At 37.9% G+C, this 27,778-nt stretch overlaps 2 protein-coding genes across 8 annotated transcripts in view; both read left to right on the forward strand.

The window, feature by feature from the left end:
• FSD1L (fibronectin type III and SPRY domain containing 1 like) overlaps positions 1 to 25,876 on the forward strand; it is a 35,959-nt gene extending 10,083 nt beyond the window's left edge. Inside the window, exons 4-14 of one of the 2 annotated variants that reach the window (XM_026061105.1) lie at positions 1,111 to 1,212; positions 4,555 to 4,577; positions 6,968 to 7,089; positions 9,925 to 10,134; positions 10,478 to 10,576; positions 12,320 to 12,446; positions 14,456 to 14,488; positions 18,318 to 18,415; positions 18,888 to 19,139; positions 19,480 to 19,568; positions 21,395 to 25,876. In XM_026061105.1, the coding sequence (XP_025916890.1) occupies positions 1,111 to 1,212; positions 4,555 to 4,577; positions 6,968 to 7,089; positions 9,925 to 10,134; positions 10,478 to 10,576; positions 12,320 to 12,446; positions 14,456 to 14,488; positions 18,318 to 18,415; positions 18,888 to 19,139; positions 19,480 to 19,568; positions 21,395 to 21,517 (1,278 nt within the window). In that variant the 3' untranslated portion in view covers positions 21,518 to 25,876. The remainder of the gene's footprint in view (positions 1 to 1,110; positions 1,213 to 4,554; positions 4,578 to 6,967; positions 7,090 to 9,924; positions 10,135 to 10,477; positions 10,577 to 12,319; positions 12,447 to 14,455; positions 14,489 to 18,317; positions 18,416 to 18,887; positions 19,140 to 19,479; positions 19,569 to 21,394) is intronic. The other variant, XM_026061106.1, reaches the window with a different exon arrangement.
• Positions 25,877 to 26,227: 351 nt separating this feature from the next.
• The window catches only part of FKTN (fukutin), a 20,493-nt gene continuing 18,942 nt past the window's right edge, over positions 26,228 to 27,778 (forward strand). For 5 of the 6 annotated variants that reach the window (XM_026061109.1, XM_026061111.1, XM_026061112.1 and 2 more), the window contains exon 1: positions 26,228 to 26,511. In XM_026061109.1, coding sequence (XP_025916894.1) covers positions 26,407 to 26,511 — 105 coding nt within the window. In that variant the 5' untranslated portion in view covers positions 26,228 to 26,406. The remainder of the gene's footprint in view (positions 26,512 to 27,778) is intronic. The other variant, XM_026061115.1, reaches the window with a different exon arrangement.

The following is a 27,778-nucleotide window of genomic DNA, read 5'->3' on the forward strand; positions in this document are numbered from 1 at the left end:
ACTGGATGTGCTTCTGGCATTTGTTGCTTTTTTTTTTTTTGAGGTGTTCGCTTGGGACACTTTGGTAGTATCATACTGTATCTGACTTTGCAGCTTTGAATATCCTCCAAAGAGGAGAGCAGCTGTGTTAGATGAATGGCAACTTGCATTAATCACATGCTCCAAAAGTCTTCTAGAAACTGTGTATAAATGTCTATCTTTTAAACTGTTTCTTTGCTGCTGTTTTATCCTTGAGCATTAAGTTTGAGGTACATTTAATGTCTTGCCAAAACTAGTTACAGTTCTGAAGTGTTTGAGGGCAGTCTGTTCTTGAAGTTGATGTAACTTGCTCTTGAGACAGTGACTAGTTCAGGTCAGGTTTCAGTTTTTTCCTAGAAGGTTTTTTCAAAGAAAAATAATTACATGATGGTGATTTGTTCTCAGACTATGGTACACAAGTATCATGTGGTTAGAAAAATACCTGTAGATCAAATGGCAATACAAAAGCTGTTGGCAGGACTATGGTTTGAATGTGCATCTTGTTGGACCTGCAGTATGCTTAGGACCCTGTACTATATTCAAAACTCTTTTTTTAGGGATGTATCAATAGTATGCAATACTGGATGTTATGTTAAAACACTGGACTGTTTTATTTGTTCAATGTTAGTTTAATGATAGTTTTGGGTAATCTTGGTTAAAGAAGTTTCTCTTCTTCAAGGTTATTGTTACATTAAACAATATCAGTTAACTAATGTAGTGCAGTTTTGTGAATACAAATAAATGTAGGTGCACTCAGGCTTAAGCAGCCATTACTTCCGAAATCTTGATTTTGGGAGAAATAGGTTTATAAATGAAATCTTGCTTTATAAATCTGAGTTATGTAAGCTCCATCTGCTCAACAATTTCTTCCATGAATTTTATAGGATGCACTGTGTGTATATATATTCACTTGTCAGACACAGTAGAATTCTAGTTAACATAGTATGTATCAGTTGTAATAGCCTTGTTTGGCTAAGGTAACTTTAAGTATTACAAAGGCATAGCAAAGCCTGTAGTTCTACTCTTGCTAGCTTACAAACCACTGTTTAAGGCAAATACATCAAATTATTCATATTTTCTTTTTTGCTTCAGAATCAACTTAGCCAGTGTAGTAATGCCCTGGAGAGTTCTGAAGAACTGCTAGAACTTGCTGCACAGTCACTGGACATAAAGGACCCTGTGGAATTCTCAAAGGTAGAAAACATTAAACTGCTGCGCATAAGGCAGGTGCTGATGCTTGTCTCAATTTTAAATAGCCTTTGCATTGCAGAGCCTGGCAGTACAGGATTGTCAAGAGTGCTGAGAGTAAGGATGATGAAGCATATAAAAAATATAGCTAATCCTCTACTGGGTCTAAGCACTATAGTCTTACCAGTTTTAAAATAGCTTTTGTCAAGCTGGTCTAAGTAGGTCCAGTATTCAGAGAACTTTAAACAGTAGTCAGGGTTTATTGTGACTGAGGATCCACAGAACGTGCATGACTGAACTGAAGTTCAGTCAGTTTTTTGTAGTTTAATTAGCACTAGGAGCTTGCAGTATCCATACATCCATGCAGGCTTAGTAACTCCATCAGAAGTGTGAAATCAGCTTGGGAATGCCCATAGCGGACAATTTCTGGTTTTGCCCATTGTGGAACCAAATCAGAGATATATATTGCTGCATTGTGGATGTGTAGGGTCTGCAGTGGGAAAACAATTGCAAGCTGCAGAGCCTATGCTCAGTCACAGTTTAAGCAGACTACTATGCTAGCCTGTTTCATCTTCAGTTTAAGTACCAGTGTCACTTAAAACCACAGGTACCAGAAGAATTTGAGACTTTGTGCTCAGCTGTGAGGCCAAACTTAATTTGTCCTTCATGGTAGTTAATACAAATAGTTTTTTTTTTCTTACTCAGAGTGAGGGGGAAGGGAAAGGAATGCTGTCTCCTGGGTAGCTAACCATCAGTGTTAAGTAAATCTGTGTTGATGCTAGGTAAGCGAATCCAGGAAGTGAAGGTGAAATAAATCTGTGTAGGACAGAACCAAAACTTACAATGTAAATGATGGCCAGCCCTCAAAGCTTTGGCAAATGACCTGTCAGTTGCCCTAAACTATTACATGACACTTGCTGAGTGTCTCAATATTGTGTCTATAGCCATCCATAGATGACAAGATGCATTTATTTTGCAGAACTTTATTCAAGGTGTGGATTTTTAATTTGTAACCTTGAACTCTGTAGCTGTTCTGAAAGATCTTACAAAACTGAACTCTTGGCAACTTTTACTGTATTCCCCAAAAGCTAGTAATGTATTTGTGAACTGTGAAAACAGGAGCCTGTTTGGGGGCCCCACATTGTGATTCTAATACAAATGATGTGTGCATTACCACAGCAGACTTGTAAATGAGAGGGAAAATGTGTCTAACTGGAGGAGAATACTTACAAATTAATAAAATAGTTTTGGAAGTACTTTACCTCAGTACAGGTAGGCCCCGTTTAGTGTAACTTGCTATAATAAATCTTGCATTAGTAGCAGGTTCAGCCACACCAAATCCAAGACCCAATTACTTTTGCCTTTCTGCATTTTAACTGGAGCAAGGACACAAATTATTTCAAAACAGTGGAAAGTTGTCTTAATGTGTGAATTATACCTTTTAGCAACATGTTTTTGTGCTGTCTTGCTTGCTTCTTGAGTCTCAGCTTTATTTGCCTTGAAGAATGACAATTTCTAAACTAAGTGTTTTTCTTAACACTTCAGTTTGAGTTGTCTTTTTTGGCCTCTCATAGTGATGTATGATGACTGAATTAGCTCTTAAGCACTATGCAAAATGTTGCTTTGGATTCATTGCAAGTTGTTTGGTTTTAGGTCATCTCTAATGCTTTTTTCAATCAAATATTCTAAGGAAAATTGTTCTTGAGCTCTTGCTGGGAGAGTATTTCTTTAACATTTAGAATTTGAGGCTTAAGATACTAAAACCCAATTCAGTTAACTCTAGGATTTGAAACTTACATTACACTAAGTTGACCTTGGAAATGTGCTTCGGTTATGTCATGCATTTTAAGAAAATACTGCCTTGGCTGTTGGCTAGCTAAAGCTACCTCTAAACTAATATAAATACCAGCTGCTGCTGACAGGACAGCTCCATCCCCAACCCCTTTTTATTGGTACCAATTTTAATTAGTTTCTGCAGTAATTCAGTTCAAGAGAAATTAGCATAAAACTAAGCATTCTTTTTTTTGTCTCTTTTCTTAGACTTTTGATGGAATCATTCCCTCAATAAGCTCATCTTGAAGAGCATGAATGCCAGCACAAGGGAGGGTTTAGTGGCTAGATAGGATGTAGTTTGACAGTGTTGTGCAGCTGACCTGAGATGGGCCTTCCTTGTCAGTGGCCTTGGAAACAAAGTAAATTCAAAGGAGTTAAGTTCAGGTCTGTCTTGCGGGGGACTGTTCGTTGAATCCTGGGTACCAAATGTTCCACAAGATGTAGAAATTATGAAGAAGGCTTCAGTTTGTAAGAAGTGCTTTCTTGTCTACAGCTGTCATATAGGAGAATCTGTTAGTAGTTTCTACAGTAGCTTTGTTTTATATTAAGACAAAGTTATCCCTTAAGCTGAATTATTTCTAAACATTTTTGCACTTTCTGCTTTGAGAATATAAAAATGGTTTTACAGCAGGGGCAATTGTGATTTTTTTTCCCCCCCACTTGAGTGTGCTTTATAGCTAATAAAATATTTTGGAGTACTCTAAATTTGTAACTTATCTGATGTTTCTTGTTCAGGCACGTTAGATCAAATAGCAATGTTAACTCCAAACATGGATTCAGCAGGTCTGAGCCATCGCTTAACTCTCTGCAATAACATTTTGTTTTACACTTGCAGTTCCTCTTGGTAAAGGAGGGGGATTCTGTCTTTCTAAATGCCAGTGAAGGCTTACCTCTGAAATATGCCATCACTGTTTCTGTATCTGCTTCAATGGTATCATTTAAATGCTGTGGAAGACTCCAATATTCTGTGATATTTTGAATATAGTCATATGGGGAGGAACCTTTTAGGAAGCATTATCTGAGTAGTACCGTAACTTTCAGAGGAAACATGAAAGCAAGTCACATTTTTTCCTCACTTGTCAAGATACATCTTAAACAAGTTGGTGTGGAGAAATGCCATGCATAAACACTTTACAATTTCGCTGAAAGTACTGTGCTAGTTAAATTTTATGAACTTGATCATTTATCTCTTTTGAAATGTGAAGAAAAATAACTTAATGGAGGCAGGGAAATTCAAAGAGACAAGTTATACTCAGGAAGGAGTAATTTGGAATTGGTTTGGTGTGGCTCTTGAGATTTATTTGCTATCAGGTGATCCACTGTTGCAATTCTAACTAGTACCATTTATGCTTTATGGGAAAATCTGTTTTGATACAAATGTTAAACTCATTTTGATCTTCAAATCTGAGCACCACAGTTCTGAGGTTATTCTCAGTCTTCTTGCATGTTACTGCCTCTGAGACTTGCACAGAAACACTAACTACCTTCTCTCTCTTCTCCCTGATGTGCATCAAGGCTGCCAGACAGATCAAAGATAGGTACAGTACAAAGTCTACACTTTTTGTCTCTTTGCATTAATCTTGTTCTTGAAACTGCGTTTATTTTTGAAGTGACACAGTCAACTTAAATCAAATTCATTCTGACTCTTTACTCCTTCCTAAATGTTCCTGTTGACATCACAGCTTATGAAGGAATAGTGAAAACTTGTATTCTTTTAACTTTTAGTATTGTTCCTTGCTGACTGTGGGCCTTTCATACCTTAAAAAAGAGAAAGATGTATTTAACACAGGGAAATATAGCTCTGCAACAGCAAAACTTAATGGAATAATGTTTCAGGTTGACTGTGTCTCTTTAAATTATGATAGAACCTTGATCTTTTCTTAATACTTAAGATGAGCTTTTGCTAGCTAATATTCCTTTTGAATGTAAAGTCTTGTAGCTGTTAAAATGTTTCTGGTGACATCACTAGGGTTGATGTCAGGAATTCACTATCTCTGGTTGTTTTTCTTTGTTCCTTCAAAGCATTGTTCAGAAAGCTAAAATTGTATTGCTTCACAATAAATGCTAATGCCATCTTTCTTCACTTGGAAAAATGATAATTGTGCTCTTGAGACTCTGATCTTCCAGTTCAGAAAACTTACATGCTCTGTGTAATATTTTGAGACAGCCCACAGGGTGTTTCCAGCGTGTGCTACTCATTGACCAGATAAGTTTGCTTTAATTTACAGGTTTTCAGGGAGGAATCCATCTTTTTTCTGAAATTTATAGTAATATTAGTAATTGTTAGAGGAATTAGTCTTTGCTTCTCCATAGGTAGAGAACTAGTCCTTAACAAATCATATCAATAGTGGCAGTGATAGGAGTCTTCCGACACTTTGACCAAGAACAAATGTCCTCTTATTCCTTCCAGTTTGTTGTAATGTTCTGCAGTAGAATGCTGTTGAACCAGCTGTGGCTGGTGCTGTGTATAATCTCTGCACCTAAACAGAAGTTAAAAGCTATCTGTAGTTGACTACTCAATGTTCTGTTATTGTTAATCAAAGAATTGCTCTTCCTTGGTGAAATATTGGCTCTAACAGTCTGAATGAACAGTGCAATCTAATAGGCAGCCCATACTGGATTTCAGAAAGTCAACTCTATCTTGGGAAATGATTTGACCTGTTTTTATTCTATGTTCCTTTCAGTGTCATAACTGTCTTCTATTTTCTGAAATAGTAATTTTTGTCATTCTTAGCATGCTCATATCTTTGCTATCCAGCCTCATGTTATTTCCTTCCCCTTGTCTCTGCCTAAAATTTTGATCTTTTTCACCATTCTTTGATATAACTGTAGTTAACACACAACCACTCATATATACTAGTGAAGTACTTAGTTGTTCGTAGCTCACAGGAAGTGATAAGCATTAGGTGTTCCAAAGATGTCACAGATCTGTGGGTGTGAAGCGGATATAGGTTTTAACAATTGACTCTTTATTGTGGTGTGTATGTTGCTTTCTAGCTAAGAATCTTTTTAAAGCAGGGAGAGGACCTGTGTGGTGTCTCAATTTTATTGAAATTCTACTGCATGGCCTGGTGTCTTAAAAGATAAAAAAAAAATTAGATAAATCTGAGACTTGCTCTCCTTTTGGTTTGATCAGCCTATACAAAATGGGGGTGCTATTGTAGGAGTAATCACAATAAAGACCAGGCTAACATTTCAGAAGTGGAAATAGGAGTGGTTAACTGTACTGTATGTCAGTGTCTCTTGTAAGACTGATCCAGTACTTGCATGTATTGCAAAACAATATGGTGTCTGCAACCTGACATTTCTTCATCCCCGAATAAGGCAAAAGGTGAATGTGAAATCAGAATATTCAGCCTCTTCACTGGTATTTATAAATACCCTCTGAGTAATACCTAACACTTGAAACTCGTCCCAGTTGGGAGGCAGTAAGTGGATCTTGTTTAGTGGGAAGGTCTTTGTATGTTTTTAGTCTAAAGATTTTACTTTAAAATTTCAGAGTATATAATACATAATGCCAATTCTTCAGTGCTTTAGTCTTTTTGTACTTAGTGATTTTGTGTGAAATGGTTGTTCTTAGTTTTGTTTCACTAGTGAAAAAGAACTCAAATTCCGGTCCACTGAAGAGACAAGGCTTAAAGCTTTTCTCCATTCACTCTGAGTATCTTTGTCCTAGTAAGATGGAACCACTGGGAGCTCACACCATATTCTTTTAGTGAGGCAGTCATGTTAGCAAAGCTTTGTGGTTTGGAATCTTTGCTAAACATTAAATAATTATAAAAGTGTGCTGGTCTTTGATCGGAGAACAGTGTTTTGGCTAGCAATTTGAAATTAATGATACAGATCATCTGATTACTGTCTTTGAAAGTGACTATAGTACTTAAATAATGCAAACTGTATTTTGCTAATGCTGTTTTCTTGACTTTAGAGTTACAATGGCTTCAGCATTCCGTATTTCTCTGAAACCAAAGGTCAGTGATAGTATGACTCATCTAATGGTGGACTTCTCCCTGGAAAGGCGGATACTGCAGGCTCTAAAGTTTTTGCCAGGTAAAGTTGTATGCAAGGCACTGAATTTCTATGTAGTAAATTATTCAAGTAGTGACAACTCCTACATCCTCATGAACAAATTTTTCAGGGTACCTAAACTTGTTTTTGTATTTTGGATGTTAAGCTGAATACCTGGTTAAAGTAATTTTGTGGGTTTATTGTGTTAATTTTCACATTATATTAGCACTTCAAAAAACATCAGTCTTATAAGTGAGAGTGCATTTTCCATACAATGTTTTTTCAGCTGTCTTGTGCAATTTCTGACAGTCCTAGAAGAGGTAATTTTTCTTAAATACATTCTTGAGGTGTCAGTTCTTCTGTATTTCCTGGAGATGCTTTAAGTTTCTTAAGACAGTACCTACTAGCTTCAAGCTTTTAGTGACACCCTGGAGTCCAGTTTCAGTAATTTTCAATAATATTATACATGGAACTGTCAGCTAACATGTCACTTTTCAAGGTGACAGTGAAAAGGTCTAAAACAAGACAGTGATAAACTAGGGCAGTGAAATTTCTGATGTTAGTATAATACAAAATCATTATTGACACTCCTATTTGTTACCAGTTTAACGGAACTAAACCTGGTGTTCCAGTGTATATGTCTCTTCATTCAAATTTCCTTCATATTTAAACCACTCTGCCCTTGACTCTTACCAAGAATATCTTGGCAAGAATACTGTTGGCAGGGATGTTAATCACTCCAAATCTGTTAAGGACTTGGCAGTATCAGCTTACACTTCTGCCCATTTGCCTTCTATGATGCAGATACAGTATGTGGTAACAGGCCTAGTGAATTACCAATGTTATTCCTAGTGATCAGCTAGCAGTGTGTCCAGGCAGAAATTCCCATTCTATTCTTGGCCTGTGGATGGCAATCACAGCTCTGCATTTTATAGATAAGGGAACAAGCTAGATAAGCTGATCAGTGCACGTGTTTGATGGGAATATGAGTAAGTGTTAAGGTGTGATTACAGTATGAACAAAATCTTTTATCTAGATGAGGATATTCTTTAGCATGGCCCCTGTTAAACATACATTTTCCTTATTAAAGGTGTGGAAAGTCTATTAAATTATTAAGTGGACCTTTGATCTATAAACAAAATCAACTGCCTGATGTCAAGCTTGATTCCTTTTAATGTATCTCCAAGCTATCAAATTGTTGAATCCTGATGATATTTACCACAGCTCAAACTATAATAGGTAGAACTGTACAGATCATTGATAGACTTTTATACATCAGGAGATACTAAAGATCTCTTGCAGGAAGGTGAAAACAGGTTTGGTGCTGTGGTAGTGTAGGTAGTGTATACATTTGAACACTGCTTGGCAGAGTGATGCTGAAAACTTAGTCATTCTAAACATATGAAAGATTTATCTGGTGCCTTACACCGTGACGAAAATAATGGGAATAGGTGCTTAAACTTGCTTGTATATGTTCTGAAATATTTGTCCTCATCTTAGTTTCTTTTACTTAAGAAGGGATATTATTGATAAATTATGGTTGGATGATTTTGAAATTTGATGACAGATGCACTTGAATGTTTCATTAGAACTTGCTTTTGACTTCAGTCACTTCTGTACAGTTTTTTCAAGCATTTAAACCTATGCCAGTTTATGTGCTTCCTGCTCGGTTACAGGGAAGAAGGGTACACTTGAGTGTAGCACTTAACTGCTAGGTTTAAAATATTTGATCAAATAATCACTGGAATGTGTGAAGTATGGTGCATAAAGCAAACTAGGCTTTTGCTTCTTCTGGAGCTGCTGTAGCTACACACCTCTAAATGTGATTCTTAACTATAATGGCTTGCATTAATTTTAATGCAGGGGAATTGCTGTACAATCAACCTCTTCAAGAAACAGTAGTTTCAACTTGTAAAGGTGAAAAGTTTGTAATTAGGACTTGGTCATTGGAGCATTGATAACTCTGCAGAAGAAACAGTATACAAGTGAGGGTTTGAGTGTTATGAGATGTGGTGATATTTGACAAATGAAATCTGTGAGCTTACCAGTCCTGCAGAGATGTTTCAGTATTGTACTTTCTTGACATTCTTGCCTGATATGTTGACTTGGAGGTCATTTCTATATCTCTTTCAAGCTGTTGCAGAAACAAAGATAAAGCTTTTGCAGACCCTTCCTCGCCAAAACTGTAAACAAAAAAGCATTTCTTTTTGACTTCAGTCAACAAAAGTCTTCCCATTGTACTTCAGATACTACTACAAGTGTGTAAATGTCTCTCTTTAAAAAAAAACATGTCCAGTGACTTAAGTGCTCTGATTTCCTGAGAATAGATATTTATCTTTTTTAAAAAAGAAAAGGAAGTTTTTCTGTGAATCTCAGGAATTCTTTCCTTTTCTTTCAAGACAAACTGTGAGAAGAAACCATTACATTGTTACGGTTGCCTATAGTGCTGGAAGAAAGCTAAGTGGTAATACTGTTTGAGGGCTACAATTGCATATACTTTCCACAGACTCAAAGATAAAGTTAACTCCTTAATGTTTTTTCTATTTAATATTCTTACTCTAGATGTAGGCTCACAGTTGTAAGTCCTCTGTGCTCTAGCATGTGCTTCTTACTGCTTCCAACAGAGGACTAACCCAACTTTCTAACAAAACACAAACATCTGGAAAATGTGATATGAAAGTTAACTCTAGAGCTAATGCATGTTTCTTTCCCATTTTATAAGCTGTGTTAAGTGAAAGTGACATGCTCAGTCTTTTATCAGACTTTGCTAATGGAATATATCCCCTAAAAGGATTGTGTGACTGAGCTGAAGGCAACTTCTGTCATCTGTAATCCAGGGAGAGCCAATTAATATTCAGTCTATTTTCTTTTCTGCAGTCCCTAAAGCTCCAGAGATAGATCTTGCAGCGTGTCTGGTTGCTGATAACTGTGTAACAGTGTCATGGAGAATGCCTGAAGAAGACAACAGAATTGATCACTTTGTACTGGAATACAGGAAAACCAACTTTGGTGGGCTTCCTCGTGTAAAAGATGAACAATGTTGGGAGCTAGTAGACTATATTAAGGCTACTGAATACACATTATCGGGTAAAGATTGTTTATACTTCAAAAACAAGAATAGTGATCTAACTGTTTACACTTAGAACTTTTGTAAAAAAGTTCTTTTTTGTGTATTTAATGAAGCTTCCACTGCTTCATATTAATCTTGAATGCTTTGTTTAAATAAGGCTCTGCCACATGTTTTGAGTTTGAGGTTTTCTGTAAAAAAAAAAAAAAAAAAAAAAGTGGTAAATTAAGTTCATGCTGATGTATTTGAGTTTGTTTTATGCGGATTGAAATAAATAAAACAGTTATATGAAGTAGACTGTAGTCTTGTTATGATTGTCTGTATTTAATCTCAATTCAAGTTTCTAAACATCCACTTTTTTAGGTCTGAAATTTGATACAAAGTATATGAACTTTAGAGTACAAGCTTGCAACAAGGCTGTGGCAGGGGAGTACTCTGATCCTGTGACTCTGGAGACCAAAGGTAAGATTTGAAAGGCTGTAAACTGAGATGTAGTGAAAACCTTGCACATAGATTAATTTAGTCCTGCCTTCATATACGAACCTGTATGTTAAAGGCCATATTTCAGCAGTGCTTGGGCAACCATTTTCCTAAAGGATTAGGAAGGATGTTGTTATAAAGCTATATAAATGGCAGGTTCTTTTAGCATCCAGATACTGAAAAAGAGGTAGTGATGTAACTTTCTCCAAGAGAGCCTGATGTGCATCGTTTTGGACTGTGTATTTGATATCTACCACTAGATCATGCTGAGAATGTAGCAAGAGGAGATTAACTTTGTGGCTGAATGCCAGTTGGATGCTTATGGCATTAAGCAGTTGGTGTAGCTGGCTGATGATTAGTACTTAGCATATGACAGGTAATGGCCTTCTGTAAATAGAAGGTGCTGAAAGCATTTTTTAACACTGTAGCTATAGATTCTGATCATGGTCAGTATCTAAAAGATAAACAACCTCACATCCCTATGGTTATTAAGCCACTGTGTTAAAATCAGTTGATCCAAGAGTGGTGGCTTCCTGATACCCAGTTGTAAATAAACTAGGTGAAAAAAATCTGTGATGCTTTCTGCTCTTGAAGCAGAACTGATGCTTTGTAAGAGAACACAGATCTTAACTATTATCATGACAAATCTGATAGTCCTGATGCTTTCACTGTGGCAAGATAAAAAGGGCAAGATGACTGCTAAGCGTGAGCTAATTAAAACATGAATTCTGTTTCTAGTAAATGCTGCTTCATTAAAAACGAAACTGTATGAAATCTGCATGAGTTTATGTGTGTTCTGGTAACTTCTAAAGCTATTTTAAATTTATTTTATTTTTTTAATTTGTTTTAAATACTCTTAAGCAGCAGGCACTGTGTGGTGTTCAGAATTCAATACTTCCGTTCACTTACATTCCTTACTCTAGTATCAGAAACAGCTCTGATTTTGATTATTTAGGTGGTTATCATGCTGCCCATGTTAATTTCAGTGTGCATGTGCACCTTAATACTGAATCCAGTTCACTTTCTTTAATACTTGGCCCACAGAAATTCTGTACTTGGTCCATGTGCCTACTTTATTTTTTTCAGACTTCCATACTGTTGAGCTCCAAATTCACAAAATCTAAAGTATACTTTTTCAGCAGTTGCCTGTAATACTTGATATTAGGACACTTACAAAATAGGCTGTAAATGTCTTCAAGTGACTCAACATGCTATTAATTTTCTTTCATTGGATGAAGGATTTGCCTGCAGGTAATACAAAGTCTGCTAGCTGCATGCATGCTCTACTGTTCTAATAGCTGCAGCCTGCTCTACAGTTCAGTTCTATATCCATGTATGTACTATCCTGTCAATTTAGTATTCTCCAAGTTTAAAAATCCTTATTAGTCATAAACGCTTTAGAGAATCAGGGCTGTAGAGTATGGAAAATGAGCATAGTTTTAAATCATTCCCTAGATTCATACAATTATAAATAGGCTGCAGATAGCAGAAAACACTGGTTTAATGGTCGAATTTAATAAGCTGTAGGCTGAAGATAAATAACTGCCCTTTATTTGAGGGGCTCTTTACCTGGATTGTAAGTATCAGATTAATAAGCTGCCATTTCTGTTAAGTTGCATAGTGCTGTGCTGGAAGTTTTCCAACATTGCTAGTTTTTTGTATAAGCGGCCATCAAGAGAAAAGACCACTACATCTTTTCACTGTTTCCTATTTTGTCTTGGCCAGCATTTGTGTTCAATTTGGACAATACTTCGTCTCATCTGAACTTGAAAGTTGAAGATACTTATGTTGAATGGGATCCTACTGGAGGCAAAGGCCAAGAAAAAATAAAAGGAAAGGAGAATAAAGGCAGGTAAGAATTCTGACTTAGCTTGTAAAGATTTTTATTGCCTGGAGTGTCTTACCTGGCAATTAAGGGAAAGGGGGAGCAGTGGAAAATAAAAACACTTTCATCTCTCTGGTTACTCATGTGACTGGTAGAACAGTGGAACACTGAAGGAAGTTTGACTTGATGTTTTTCTCTGGGAAAAAATGTTCGTTACAGGGGAGGGAAATAAAGAATGAAGATGTTAAGAAGCTTATTATGGAATCCATTTAAAATGTTTTTTAAACATTAAGTAGAATTTAAGCCTTTTAAAAATAGGTTTTAGGGTATTATTCAAGGTGCTAAAAACTTGTGCAAAAGGCAAATGTCAGAGTAACTGATCTTCAGCTCTAATATCCTTTGTTAAGTAGTATTGCAGGCCAATACCGGGTGAGTGGCCAGCTTGCCTATTATCCATAACAAGGAATGAGCTGGCTGTTGTGTCTCTTTGAAAAGCTAAAGGTAAAAGAAAATAAACAGTGCAAAAGGAGGTTGTTTGAATTTATCTCAGAGCTCTCTTTGAAAAGGTAACAATAAAACAAACCAATAGCAAAAGACACTGATAATAGAACATAACTTCTGTAAAAATTACAGGCTTTAAAGATATTTTCCAAGTGTTTTTATCTAGGAAAAATATTTAAGTAGCTTCATCAAAGTTCTTTTTGGGTTATTTCTTGCATATTAAGCACTAAGTGCTTACTGTTCAGAATTACAGAATAAGTAGGGTTGGAAGGACCTTTGAAGTTAATCTGCTTTAAGTAGGGCCGACTAGATTGGACTGCTCTAGCCTTTGTTCAGCTGAGCATTGAGTATGTCCAAGGATGAAGAATCTGCTACCTCCCTGAGCCCCTGTTCCAGCCCACCCTACTGGGGAGGAGAGGAATACCCTAATTACTGATAGAAACCTCTTGTGTTGCAACTCATGACAAGCGCCTCTCAACCTGTCAGAGTCTGAGAAGAGTCCAGCTCCATCTTTTCTGTGCCCTCATGTTATGTAGTCGAAAGCAGAAATCGGATATCAGATCATCCTGTCTTGTCTTCCTGAGGCTGAACAAACCCAATAGTCGCAGACTTTTCCTGCGCTCTGGTGCCTTAACTGGAGGGCTGTTGGCCCTCCGCTGGACTTGCTCCAGCACGTCAGTGTCCATTTAGTCGTGGGGAGCCCAGAGCTGGAGACAAGACTCCGAATATGGTCTGACGGGGGCCAGAACGAGAGGAACGATGGCTTCGTTGCCCTCGTGGTTGCTGTCTTGCTGGTGCAGCCCAGTGTGTGTCTGGCTGTCGCCGCCGTAGGGGCGTGCTGCAGCCCCTACTTTTGCTGAGCAGCCTCGCAGCTGCTGCTCTGCAGAGCTGCTCTTCCTTCGGGGATCCGCCAGCCAGTGGTGCGGGATGGGGTTCTCCCGTCGCAGAGGCAGGACTTTGCTTTTGGCTGTGTTGCCCTTGGCACTGTTCCTGTCTGCCTGTTTCTCCAGCCTGTTGAGGTGCCTCTGAAGAGCAGTCCTGCCCTCCAGCATATTGCCTGCTCCCTGGGTTTGGTCTGGTCTGGTCTGGTCTGGTCCCCCAAATTGCTGAGAGTGCAGTCCTTGCCATCCTGGCAATTGCTATTAAAGCTACGAACCAATGTTGACCGATATTGATCACTGTTGAGATGCCAGGAGTAACCGACGAGTGGCCAGGCTTTGTGCTGTTCACCGGCTGTGAGCCTGTTGGAACTAGTACTGCATGCAGCGTATGGTCCACTTGTCCAGTCTGGACCACAGGAGCAGTGACTTTTTCCTCAAAAACAATTAGTTGATCAAGCATGATCAAGCTCTTAGGTTTCCACTTTGCCCTTTTTGGGTAGCTTGGGTTGGCATAATTTATGAACGAATACTTCCCCTATTGCTATGTAACTACCAGAGGCATGGTAGAAAGATTTTAGTGGCATCTTAAAACTGGGGATAATGTACTATATCTAATAGAACCATTGTTAATAACTGCTTATTTCTGTCTGACAGTGGCCAGAATCCTGTACTGAAGAGCAATAAAAGGTGATAACATACCTCTTATTCCTAGGATCCAGCTTTTAGTTTTGCAGCAATCTTCAGTACTTTCCCTTTATTTCTATCTCTCCCTAGATCAAACAATCTAATAGCCTTTGTCAGTAACTAAGGCAGTACATATATGCTTCTAAAATACTTTAGAAATTTATTTTGGAGTCATGGAGATGTCTATTTTCCAGTGACTAGAAAATAGTGTTCCTGGAAGGATATTTCCTAGAGCGTGGGACCTGATTTGCAGTAAGAGTGCACTATATATTCAAGTTGCAGTATGAAGATGCCTGTTGCTTATAGGCCTTTGAGGCTTAGAGCCTTCTGACACACGATGGCATGCTAGATTTTTCACAAATGCAGTCAAGAGTTTCTTTCTGTGAGTTTAAATTAATTGTTTTTATTCTTACTTTTGAATCAAATACTTTTTGCCACTGAACTCTTGCTACACCTGCCATTAAACATCAGAGATAAAACATCAACTAGCATGGAGTTTTACTTTCAAACAGGCTGAACTTCATGGCAAGTCTAGATACTGACTCACCTATTCAAATGAGAAATCATGTTTTCAGTATGTAAAAGCAGTTAAAATGTAAATGTTTAACTGCTCTTTCCTGTGCAATTGTTTTCAATATAAACTTTTTAACTTTTTTTTTTAAGAAAAATGATTTCCCTCTTTTTGCTCTTTTTCTGTAATATCACCAATTTAGAAGCTGCAGGACCAAACCAAATGCACAAGTTCTTAATTTCTTGTAGGCTTTACTCTGTGTTCATCAGTCATATTTTTTGAAAGAGATCAGTAATAATGAATTGTATGCATAGGGAAAACTAGCTCTTGAACTAAGGCACTGCACATCATCTACTTCAGGAAGCATACCCAGTTCTGCTAAATTCAGTTTTAAAATTGTCTTGTATATCACTGTGCTCTACAAACATGGTCTTGCACATTGTTTCTTGCTGTATTTGTCAGTAAAGGCATTTTCTGGTTATGGCCTTTGCTTCTGTAGAAGACAGTCATCTGTTCAACTTTGCATCTCAGGCTGATGTTTTCTAGCAGGAGGTTTAGATGAGCTTTCATTCTTGCAGAAAGCTTTTGTTCCCTGTAAGAGCATCTATGCAAATGTTTTACATTAGAGGGAAAAATTGATGCTGGCTCCATGCTTGACAAAAAGGTGATCCTGGAGTGTAGTTTTGTATGTTAAACATCAAGTGTGTGACGTTCAAAGCCTGGGAAGACACTAATGCGCATGAGACACCAAAATAACTTTAACAGATTTAATAGACTGGAATAAAGCCTCTATATAACTTCAAATATCTGTTCTTGTGCTTTCTTCTCTGAAAGACAAAACATATTGCTTAAAATGTATGCTCTTATCTGAAATGGGTAAGAAAACTACAATTAACTGCAGTGCTGTAGATGACAATCCTAATCATAAGACTAGAATATTTTGTCACTGAATAGTGACAAAATGCATCAATTTACTATTCTAGCTAATGAAAATTGTTGCACTATATTAGAAAATTGGCACAAAACTGACTCCTGTGAAATTTCCTGCCTTTTTCTTTTGGAAGAGAGACTTTACCATTGAAAAATACATGCTGTTTTTCCAAACTCTTATGCCAAATGCTAAATGTCACTGTCTGAACTGTTAAAGGCTGTTAGACTTGAATGGAGAAAGCCCACTCAGTGGCCATTTACGGATGATTCGAACAAAGTAAATGGTGTTGAAGACCTGGTTCATGTCTTCCTAATGTTGTGGAAAAGCTAGCACAGCACCTGCTTTTTTTTAATGGCGCTTCTTCTCTAAATGGCCACACTGCTTTCTGCATAACTCATTTGTACCTGATCTAAAAAAAAAAGTCTTTTTTTTGTTTTTGTTTTTTTTTAAACGGGAGTGCAAGTGAATGGTCTCTGTGGTGGCATATTTAAAGTAGGGTGGAATCTGCAATGAGTGTGTTTTCACCTAATTTATGCTTTAATTTTTGGCTTTGCTGTTTTTCTTCCATGCAATCGCTTGCTTCTTTTTCTTTTGGTAAGTAAACTACAGCTTTTTCCCTGTTAACATAATTCAAGAGCATTTGATGTGATCTGCACTGTTGCGTAGCGTGCACTTACCCTTTTCATGTAACTCTTGCAAGCAATTTAGAAGCTTACATGGCTTCTGATCGATACTGGCAAATTTATATGCTAAATTAGGGATGTTAAGGTAGAAAGCAATATTTTCAGCAATGAAGGCATTGATTTCTTGTAGGATTCTTTAACTGAGTTAAAAGAAATTTAGTTATGTGGGTGAAACCAGAGATTCTAGCATACTTCTGTGTGAAAATTTTATGCCATTCAGCTTTTGATTTTCCATGTCATTTCATGGTAATGATGGTATTGGGCAAAAGGCACTTTTTTGTCTCTTTATGAAATACTGTTTGAAAACAATTCTAGAAAGCTTGAAATCCATGTTCAATGAATCAAAGGAAGCAAACTAAATTTCACCATAACAGTCCTGGATATTTAAGTTAACAACTTTGCCAAATTGTAGTTGTAACATGATAGTAATAATACCATGAAATTTAAGAAAAGCTGGAGAAAAAGCATTTTTTTGTGGTAACATTTCAAAGGTTAACGTATGATAAACTACAAGGGATGAGCATTTAAAAATGACTTCCTCTGTGCATTTCAGCGCAATATTTGCTTTTCATATTGTTTAGAATTTTTGTTAATGAAATTAAATTGTAGACTGCTTAGTCACTTCTGAGAAGTTAAAATTTGTTACTGCTAGAAATTATTTTTGAGGCCGTAACCAAAGTAAAATTTTAAAAAACTCATTAGGTTAAAATTGTTCTTTTTTGCAAGTGATTCCTCACTAGACTATTCTCCAGAGCAAAGCGTTTCTTCATTTATTTTGCTATTGCTTTCATACTTGGAAAGTATGATTAGAAGATGTAAGCCTTTCTTGATTGGGATTAGGTACTTAAATTTGATAACTACTCTTAAAGAGCTGTTGTGTGCTTTTCAGCACAGTTTACTGTGAAACGATTTTCTGTGGTCTTTAAAAGAAATAGGAATGTAACCAAATAAAATCGCTACCTTTCATACTTTTGATCTTTTTAGGAATAAAACCAGGGTTGTGGTGCATTAAAAACTCAGAAGTCTCACCTTCTTTTTTCCTTATAAATTGTGTATGGATTTGATACTCTTGGCTTTTGTATCATCTTCAGTGTGTGTATTTTGAAATAAAACTATTTTACTCTTTTTGAAGTTCTTCATTATTTGAGTTGCACTTTTTTCCTGGGATTTCATTCATTGTTTATACAAGCCCTACATGTGCTGAAAAACCTACCTTGAATACATAACTGATGTTACTTTCCTCATTCCCTGATACTGAAAGTAATTGGGCATCTTTGCATTGAGTATCAGCAGTGGATTCATTCTAATAAACCTTGTAGATCAGCTATAAGAATCAGATAAGAAGTCTTAGGCAGAAAAACAGCCACCTGAACTCTTTAGGTTTCTAAGTTTTATACAGACGTGCATTCGAACTGTGCCACACATCTGCCTTTTTTCTACTATTTCCATTCTTAACTGCTTCTGGACTTGTTTCACCACAATGTCTGACATCTCTTCTGGCTGTTACCTCTTCCCTCTCCATTCTCCTTCTGCATGTGTACTAGCTCACTACTGCTAGGTGTTAAGTGCGGCTAATGGCTGTCATTTCAGTTTTTTTTTTTTTTTTTTGTATGTTTATTGCAGCTTAATTGAATCTTGCTTGGAAAAACTTCTTTAGTTTGCATTTCTGTAATAGCATGCAAATCTTGCACGTTCTTTCCTCCTTAGAAGTGGTACACCATCTCCAAAGAGGACATCTTTTAGTTCAAGATCCTTAATGAGGGGCAGCAGAGATCGTTTTACTGGTGAATCATACACAGTATTGGGTAAGGTGAACTTCTCACTTCTAGTAGGTGTGTAGTGCTGTGGAAGGGCAGCTTTGGTAGGAATCTGAAGGAAAACTTGAATTCATTCAAGGCTGTGAACTTGATGCTGTCCTGCACAGATGTAGTTATGCCTATGCAACACCAGAATATCCTGCCACAACATATGTCTTCAGGTCTTTAAGATCTCTGTTATAAGGCTCTTAGTGACTGACAGTCACTGCTATTGAGTGTGGGTTCATGTAAAATATAACTCTTTTCAGTGGATGTAAGTGTAAACTGCCTCTGTATTCTACTTTAAAATTGTATCATCCTATTTACTTGCAAATTAGATTGTTTGTTTGTTTGTTTTAGATATTTTTGTATTTCTAAGTCTTCAACTTGAAACTGAGCAGACCTCAGGTGCCTGCAAGGGAGCAAACACTAAGGTATACCTAAATATTGGGGTTATTTTTATTTTTTATTTTTTTTGTAGGAGACACTGCTATTGAAAGTGGACAGCATTACTGGGAGGTGAGAGCCCAGAAGGACTGCAAATCCTACAGCGTGGGAGTAGCATATAAAAACCTGGGGAAGTTTGACCAGCTGGGAAAGACTAATTCCAGCTGGTGCATCCATATCAACAACTGGCTGCAAACCACGTTTTCAGCAAAACATAATAATAAAGCCAGGACTCTAGATATACCTGCTCCAGACAGAATAGGAGTGTACTGCGACTTTGATGGAGGTAAATTATAATTTTATGAAATCTAGGTAAAAAATTATCTGACTAAAGTTATCAAGTTAAAGCAATACTAGGCTATAAATAGCCTGTAAATGCATTAGTGTTACTCCTTGACTGATAGTCCTTTACAAAAATAAGGGACTGAGCACTTTGTGTAATATTGCTTGTAGTGTCAAATGACACTACTATTTATGTGACAGAGCAACTAACTGAGAATTTTTCAGCAGTGTGGACTTTGACAAGATCTGTACTTAATGTGTTTTAGAGACTTTTCCCTGGAAAAGTATCAGTGTTTTTGCTGGGCAGGTTTTTGTAAATGTTTCTTCTTTCTTGCCTCTTTTAGGTCAGCTCACATTTTATAATGCAAACTCAAAGCAACTGTTATATACCTTCAGAACAAAATTTACCCAACCATTGCTACCAGGCTTCATGGTCAGTATCTGATTTTTTTTTTTTTCTTCAGTTTATAACACTGAATTCTCTTTAAAATACAATTATTAGTCTTCAGTAAAGGAGGAAACTGGGAGTGCTCTTTGGTTAATATTATATAAATGTTCTGTGACTTTCTTTTTGACATCACATGCTACTTTTAACAGCCCTTCACTTCAACAGGGGGATGTCTCCATGTAGATGTCTCTTCTGTCAGTAAAATGTCATTAAATCCTTGTGAAGTAAATTAATTGCATGTTCTGATAGCTGATGAGTCTGCTACAGTAACTGATCCAAACTGATGAAGCTAGGAGCCCAAGATGGTGAAAGCTGCCAGAGCTGTCRTCATGAGACAGAGCTAGATGAGGTGCTTCCCTCTGAGATAGAAGGTTCCAGCTTTCAAGATACTGAAAAGCTCAGCTGGATTTTTCTTGCCAGTCATTTCACTAGTCTGCATAACTTGTTTTTTTCTGGCTCTAAGCAGTGTAGACTTGCTGCAATTCTAAAGACTCGAACCTTGCAAAAAACGTGTGAGAAAAGGATTCTTTACACATTTTCTTTATTGATTTAGATCATTGATAAGTAACTGAAGTTAGAGGCCTTAGTTATATTAAGTAGTGCCAAGAATGTGAATCATGCTGTAGGAGCAGGGTGTAGGTCTGAGAAAACTTAGTGATCTGAAGGAGACTGACAAGCTAGTTCATACTAACAACTCAGCTGCCTAGGCACTGAACTCTAGCTTTAATATTAGCCTTTTGTAGTCTTAATTCAGCCCATGAAGAAAACAGCATGGTAGTTTTCAACTGTGGTGGAGCCAGTTTATATGGACATTCTTCTCTTCTGGTATGCAGGAAGAATGGAAAAGTAACTTGCCAAGGCAGCCTTACATCTAGTATCCAAACAGCTGGCATTTTTGATTATATCAGAAATGTGTCTTTCAATTTATGCTGTTTGCTAGATACACTGACAGTATGTCTAGATTTTAGTAGCTATTTACTTGAAGGCCACTAAGCAAGAGGCCTTATTAATCTTTTTTTTTCAAAATATTGGGAACAGATTAGCTTCAGAACTGTTGGAATACATATCTTAGTGATCCATCTGATATTTAAATATACGTAATGCTAAGGCTGACTCATAAGTCAGTTCCCCAGGCGTTCGGGGAAGCACCACAGTTCAGCGTGCTACTCTGTGTCTTATATAGAATATAGCGTGTTACTTAATTTTTTAATATCAATATGATAGCGTTCTCTTACAGACACTGTTCGTTTTAGCTTGAATACTTAAAAATGACAAACTACTTAATACAGCTCCCTTTCCAATTTATTCATAAACATGGAGGTCCATTCCTTAATTTCTCTCAGTTGTAGAATAGATATCACTTGCACCTGTGTACCTGAAGCATCTCAACTTAATTTTTCCTACTGTACTTACATTGTCATAGTTCCATCATGTCATACTAGAACTAAGCACTGGCTTTCAGACACATGAGCATTGCTTTTAACTGTCACTCTAAGTAGTTGCTACTAGCACATCAGTTCTCAAGCTTTCCTATTAGAAGCAAGTCTTGTGGTGTTAGATCTTAGAGATAGTTATAAGATTAGACAGATATAAGGCCAACTATATGAAGCATTTTGGACTTTATGATCTTAATCAAAATTAGCTTCTGCATGATTAGAATGTTCTACAGAATGCTGTGACTAGAGATCAAAAGAGCAAAAGTGGTTGCAGGGTAGGTTTTGTGTTAATTCTACTGGGGGAGGGGAGGAAAAGAGATGTAGATACCTTGAATTTCAGTTCTGTATTGATTTATTTATTTTTCCCCTCCTTAGGTCTGGTGTGGTGGGCTTACACTGAGTACTGGACTGCAGGTGCCGAGTGCTGTGAAAACACTCCAGAAAAGTGAAAATGGATTGAGTGGTTCATCTGGCAGTCTAAACAATGTTACTCAATAACCTGTCTGTTTAAACACTTCTATTGCTGAGTGGTTTTTTTCTGTATAGTTGCTACTCACAGAAACTTGTGAGCCTTGGATTAAACTGGCTTTGCTACCCACTGCTGTTTTAAGGCCTGGGTACTGATAGTGCAAATGTTTTGGACTAAATGTTAGGAAGAAGCTGCTGTGAATCCATGGAGCCAGACAGAAAATTACTGTTATTTATCTGGAAAACAGATGGGGAAATCAAGAGCTGTAGCTATGTACTTTTCTAATACTGCACTTGTATTTTGTTATGGACTTGGAATATTCATTTTGTGTTATAAATTTTATTTTTCTATGAAGAATATGATAAATGCTATTTTCTTAGCTGTCCTAACATGCAATATTTGACTGTATATTTTATTGCTACTGAGCTTCCAAGTAGAACTTGATGACAAACACATTTCAGAAGAATATATTACCTCATGTAAGAAGTTATAGACCAGCAATGAATAAACAATATGAGCAATCTGTGCTTCTGCTAGAGCTTCTTGTTTCCCATGAATCACTCTCAAGTATCATGTATTTAGAGTAATTCAGCTCATGTTTATCACAAATTATAGAAAATGTAAAAATTTAAATGCATTTAAAAACACATTTGTCTGTCATTCATGAAGGCTCATAATAGCCAACTATTGAGCTAAGTAGTACTTTAGATATGAGGTTCAGAACCAAAAATCAAGAGTTTTTAAAGCCACAGCATGGTCTCTACGATGTTCTTAATTTTGAGTCATCTCTTGACTTTCTAGTTTTGTGACTTGATTGTAGTTGGATTTTGATAATCAGCAGTTTGCACTGTTCAAACTGTTTGTCACATGGGAACAGCAAGTTGAATGGCCTTGTCTGCCTGTAGCATGACTGCAGTGCAGCTGAGGCAGGGACCAGAGGTGAGAGTGTAAACTTGAATACAGCCATTCAGAAAGGAGGGGAACCTCTTGCTAAGCTTCTTCTAGCTTTTTCTTGAGCAGCTTCAAGGCTGGCTAAGACTTCTCAAACAGCTGTGTCAGTATCACAGCTGGTCTTGAGCAGAGGTGGCATCTAAACTCCTGGTGGTGATGGACTGTGATCTTGCTCCCTGGGAGAGCAATCCATGTTTTGACTAGCCTAGCAACTGGGACTTTCTGGACAACCAAAGACCACCAAAAATTGTATGACTTATTCATCTAAGAAAAATGGAGCTTATCTATGGCATTCCACTCTTAACATGCTAGCTTGTACCATATGTTATGTGTGGATTTAAGAGACTGGCTTTTACAGGATCATATTCTAAAGTTTCTGTTCAGAGACTCAGACTTCACCCTTTTCCCTCTTTTAGGGCAAGCGGAAAGTAGTCTAAAGCAAGGAAGTGCTTTGCAAACTACCATCAGATCTGCTCTTGGAACTGCATTTATACATGTTGGTTTTTTTTTAAATCAAGTGAAATGGGGTATGAGTGTTTTGTCATCTCAATTCTTAGTTGGAAGCTTGTTAGTAATAATAGTCAAATAATTCATTAGTGGGAAAGCTAAAAAAGAAAAAAGATAGCACGTTATTCTTTGTGGAAGGTCTTAAACCTTTTCAGTTAGAATTACATGTGTTTTATCTACTGTTTAAGTCTGTTTTCTTTCCTCTAATCAAATCAAGAAGCCTAGAGATAGTTTTCAGATGTATGTTTGAATTAATTGTGATTCCTTATTGAAGATTTTTTCATACTCTCACCTGAAAACTGTTTCAAATTCAGGCTGATAGTGTCTATAGTGAATCAGCTCCTTTTCTACAGGGCCAAAGTGTTCTTTATTCTGTATATCTTTTAGTCCATAAAAATATGACCATCTTGTTGATGTGAAAGCTTGTTAACATCAGTGGGTCCTTTTTGTCTATCAAAATTTCTCAAGAGGAGAAACTGCTTGAAACAACATGTAATAAACTGGTGGAAAATTCAGTGGAAAATTAAATTTGATTCTTAATTTCAGTACCTGCTTTAGAAAGTTTTGTTCTTCTTGAGAAATTTTGAGGTTGACAGTAGGACTGAGCCCTTAATGTTCATTTCATACATGAAACTTGAACATCACTAAACATTTGCATTATGAACAAAGCTAGCTGTAATCTCTTTTGCAGAGGAAAGTGTAAAAACAATTACCAGTTGAGCTGCAGCCTCCTTGCTCAGTTAAGTGTTGTGAGTCTTGAAATTTAAAGGTACTGGAAGGTGACATGGTCCTTAAATGAACAGCATCTGAATCTGTTTATCACAAATACTGCTATCTACAGATGTTGTTATCCTAAAGCCTGTGTAGTAATCCTAAGTCTTTCTTCCACATTTCTTTCCTTTTTAACTGCAATAAACACCTGACTGACGGTTATAGGGTCTCAAATTGCAATGAATTCAGTGTCAGGTGAGGGAGTGAGACTTGTGTGCTTGGATCCTGGTGGTGTTCAGAGAGAGGAGGGTTAAGACTAATGCTTCTGGTTTTGAGACTTGTTATATTGAGTGACTGTGAGAAACAGAATTCTAAATAGGCTAGTGCCCGTTCATACTGCCCAGCTATCTGCTTATCTAGGGTATTCAGCTACAGTTCCTATTACATTTCCCTTTCTGGAAAGAAAGTGAATGTTACTATAAGGTGAAATGTGTAGTGAGTGATGAATAACCATGAGTAAACTCCAACACTATGTAAGAGCATTTAAATTATGAACTTGTTTTAGCAAGATGTAGTGAAACCTGCAAGGTAAATCTGATTATACACAAAGTGTAAAAATTATTATTTTTCTTTAACACTGTTATAGTAGCATAGTTTGAAAGAAGCTTGAAGTATTTCATACTGTGATTTGATTCCCAAGGTTTAGTTTAACTGATATCCTAGATGAACTTAACGTGTGACTTATTTTACCCTTAAAGGATGAATTTATTATATAATAGTTTGCACAGATGTCAATTTTTTGCTGCTAACAGCTAGTCCCATTATTTTTAGTAAATGGGATATGAAGAAGAGGAATTGCCTTAAGCACTTTAGATTTTTTTAGACTTTTTGAACAAGTACCTGCTTCAAATTGAGTACCAATGTATTAGTGACACTCTGTAGCAGTTGGCACACTTTGTAGGAAGTGAACTGAAAAAATAGTACTTGTTAAGAACTTGTTCTGCAGCTACACAAGAGATGTATGCAGCTTGTGAAGTTGCTTTTCTGGGAGATAGCTTCGGGGATTGAATGGATTGCTCTTGCTTGTGAATGAGTTTGACCTTCTAAAGGTCTGTAGTTTTGCCAGATAGTTGGCATTAAGTATAATATGTCTGGTGATGTAAATAGTCAGCTTTACTGCTCTAAAGTCAAAGACTGCTGGCTATAATCAGGGGCTTTCTTGTGTATTACCAAAATAAGAATTTTTATTAATGCTACTTAGTAAACTGGTTATTGGTATTCTGTCAGGATTACATTACTTCTAAAATAACCTGTTGTAAGGAACTGAAGAGGTTTTCTCTCGAGTCCTTGCTATAATAAACTGTAGCTTTCATTGTTTTTATGGAAAGCTATATGAACTCAAACAAGGAACATTAATTTTTGAAAAGATTGTTTAAAAGCATCCGGATGATAAGTATTTCCTCAAATACTGAAATATAGAAGGCAGAGGCTGACAGTTTTTCCTTCAACCATCCTGTAAGAAAAAAAAGTAGAAGGTAATATACAATATACAATCCTTCCCCCCCCCCAAAAAAAAAAAAAAATTGTTGTTCCTTTTCATATAAAGACAGACTGGGGAAACTAACTGGTTCCCTCAGGGAAAACATCTAAGTAATACTTTGCTCTTGTAAGCATCATAGGTTATGAATATGAAACGTAGCTTGGTAGAAATTTTCATCAGAATTTTACTTAGCATTTTTCCCGTAACCTTGCTTACTATTAAACTAAACTAATTTGAATAAAATGATAGACGGGGAAACATGATGGAAGGGGATTATTTTTTTTTTCCCAAGCACTGTAAAGTAGGCGTGTTTCAATATTAGGCTAAACAATTTCCTCCTCCACTGTTTGGTGTACCCATTGCTGCATGTGCCTTGCAGAAGTAAAGCTGTAATCATCTGTTGGCTGAAAGTGGTGAGCATGCTTAGATCTTGTGTTTTTGCATTTTACTTACCAAGTTACACCCTGGGTCTCCATAGACATCACTTTGACTGTACCTCAGGTATTCTGTAATCAGTGCTTCATTCCTCTTTTCTTTGGAAGGTAGCTGTGCGTAGCAGGCCTGTCACCATCCACACTGAATTACAGGGGTGCCTTAGAGCCCGCAGAGTATTTTGATGTCTTTAACTTGTATGTGATGCGGACATTTTGTATTAATAAATAACAACTTTGAAATCTAAGTTGTATAATCGATCAGTTTCTTATTTCGATTTTTTTTCATGGGGATTCTGTCATCGTGACTGGCTGTATATCTGTAAGATTTTTCCTCTTTGTGCGTAAAGGTGGTCCTGGAAGGGTGGTGTTTAGCAAATACTAAGCTAGTTCCCCCCTCCCCCCCAAAAAAACAAAAACAAAAACAAAACAACCCAAAAACCACCAACGAGACGCAGCAGCCGTAAGGGAGAGGAAATCCTGCCGGGCCGGGGCGGGGTGGCGGCGCCGCGCATGCGCGCGCGGGCGGCGCTTGGCGGCCGCCGCCAGGGCCCGGCGCCGCCAGGGAGCCGCAGCGCAGGTGAGGCCGCGCCGCGCCGCCGGGTCCCCGCCGGGTGCCCGCAGGGTCCCCGCCGGGGTCGCCCCCCGGGGCGGCGCGTGCTGCTCCCAGTTCTGCCCGCCTCCGTCGCCAGCGAGGCGCCGCGGAAGGTCGGCGGCCGGGAAAGATGAGAGGCGCCGAGCTGCTTTCCAGCGCTGAGCGAGCGAGCGCCGAGGACTGATGCAGAAGATCAACAGGAACGTGGTTTTGGCTCTGCTCACCGCGGCCAGCCTGGTGTTCCTCCTCTTCCAGCTCTCCTACTACAGGTTCTACTTATCGCAGAAGGTGAAGGAGGGCGCGGCTGCGGAGGCCGGGCTTTCCCAGGACGCCTGCAGCAGGCAGCGCTTACTCCGCTCGGGGYATTAACCCCCCGCCCCCAAATTCCTGGGTGCCGCTGGCGTCTCCCGTGGCGCTGGCCGGCAGCGAGGGGAAGCCGGGTCTGGGCTCTCAGCCGGGCGCGGCGTCCTCGCTGCGGGCCTGGGGCGCCTGGCGCTGCTGCCGCTCGTGAGCCGGCCCGGTTCGGCTCTCCTGCTCGGTTCTGCGTGCCTTCTGCTGAGACCGAAGTCACGCTAATTGCTCTCTGTGGGGTTCCCCCCCCCCCCCCGCAACGAGGAAACAGGGGAAGGGAGAGTTTATTCTCTTCAGCTCGTTCAATAGCAGCGTTTTTAAAAGGAAAAAAAAAGAAGCAACTTTTTAGTGGTCATCTTAATGCTTTATCTGGAGGTCGGCGTTCATAATTTTCAAGGCGTTTAACACCAAATCCTGCTTTCATACCACTGGTGGTGATATAAAATGGTTAGTTTAGTGTAATCTTTCTGTAATAGGGAAAACATTAGAGAAATGAAATATCCTCCTTTTGAGGAATTCATACTTTACAGTTGCAAGGCAGATTCAAGGAAGGAACTTCTTGCAACTGTATGCCTTCATTTTCTTTTTACGGAAGAGCCTGAAGGTATCGTGTTTCCTGGCATTCCTTTTTTTGGTGAAGGCATTCTTAATAAATGTAGGCAGTCTTATCGCTAGATGACACCATCAACTTTGGCTTCTTTCTTCTGTATTCTAATTGGGAACAATGAATAAGGCTGTAAATGAGAAATTATTCATATTTTTTCAGAAGTCAAAAGCTGGGGCGTTAACTTGCTTTGGCTTCATGATATGAGTATGTTCTCTTTCAGATGTAATTCTCTAGGATTACATCTGGAAAGAGTCAGGAATGAACCTCTTGTCTTTCCCCTGGTGGTATTTGCCTAACACTGTTTGCATTTGTCATCTTCCTATTTTACCCTTAGTGGCATATTGACTTAGAAACCTGAGGCCTGCTCATGCAATCCTTGCATATCTGTAAGTTCCCAAGGCTTATGTTATCCTTCTAAATATACTAAGCGAGAACAGTTGGCTATGACTTCGCATTCTATACTGTGGTTAAGACCACAGCCATAACCACAGTCATTATTATAAAGTGCTAACTGGGTAAGTGCCTCTAAAAGTCCTTTTAAGAAATCCTAAGGAGTGATTCAGATTAAACTTACTTTTTTTTTTCCTCCCCCCCCCC

Source organism: Apteryx rowi, unplaced genomic scaffold (assembly GCF_003343035.1).
Source record: "Apteryx rowi isolate R43461 unplaced genomic scaffold, aptRow1 scaffold_176, whole genome shotgun sequence".
NCBI classification, from domain to species: Eukaryota; Metazoa; Chordata; class Aves; order Apterygiformes; family Apterygidae; genus Apteryx; species Apteryx rowi.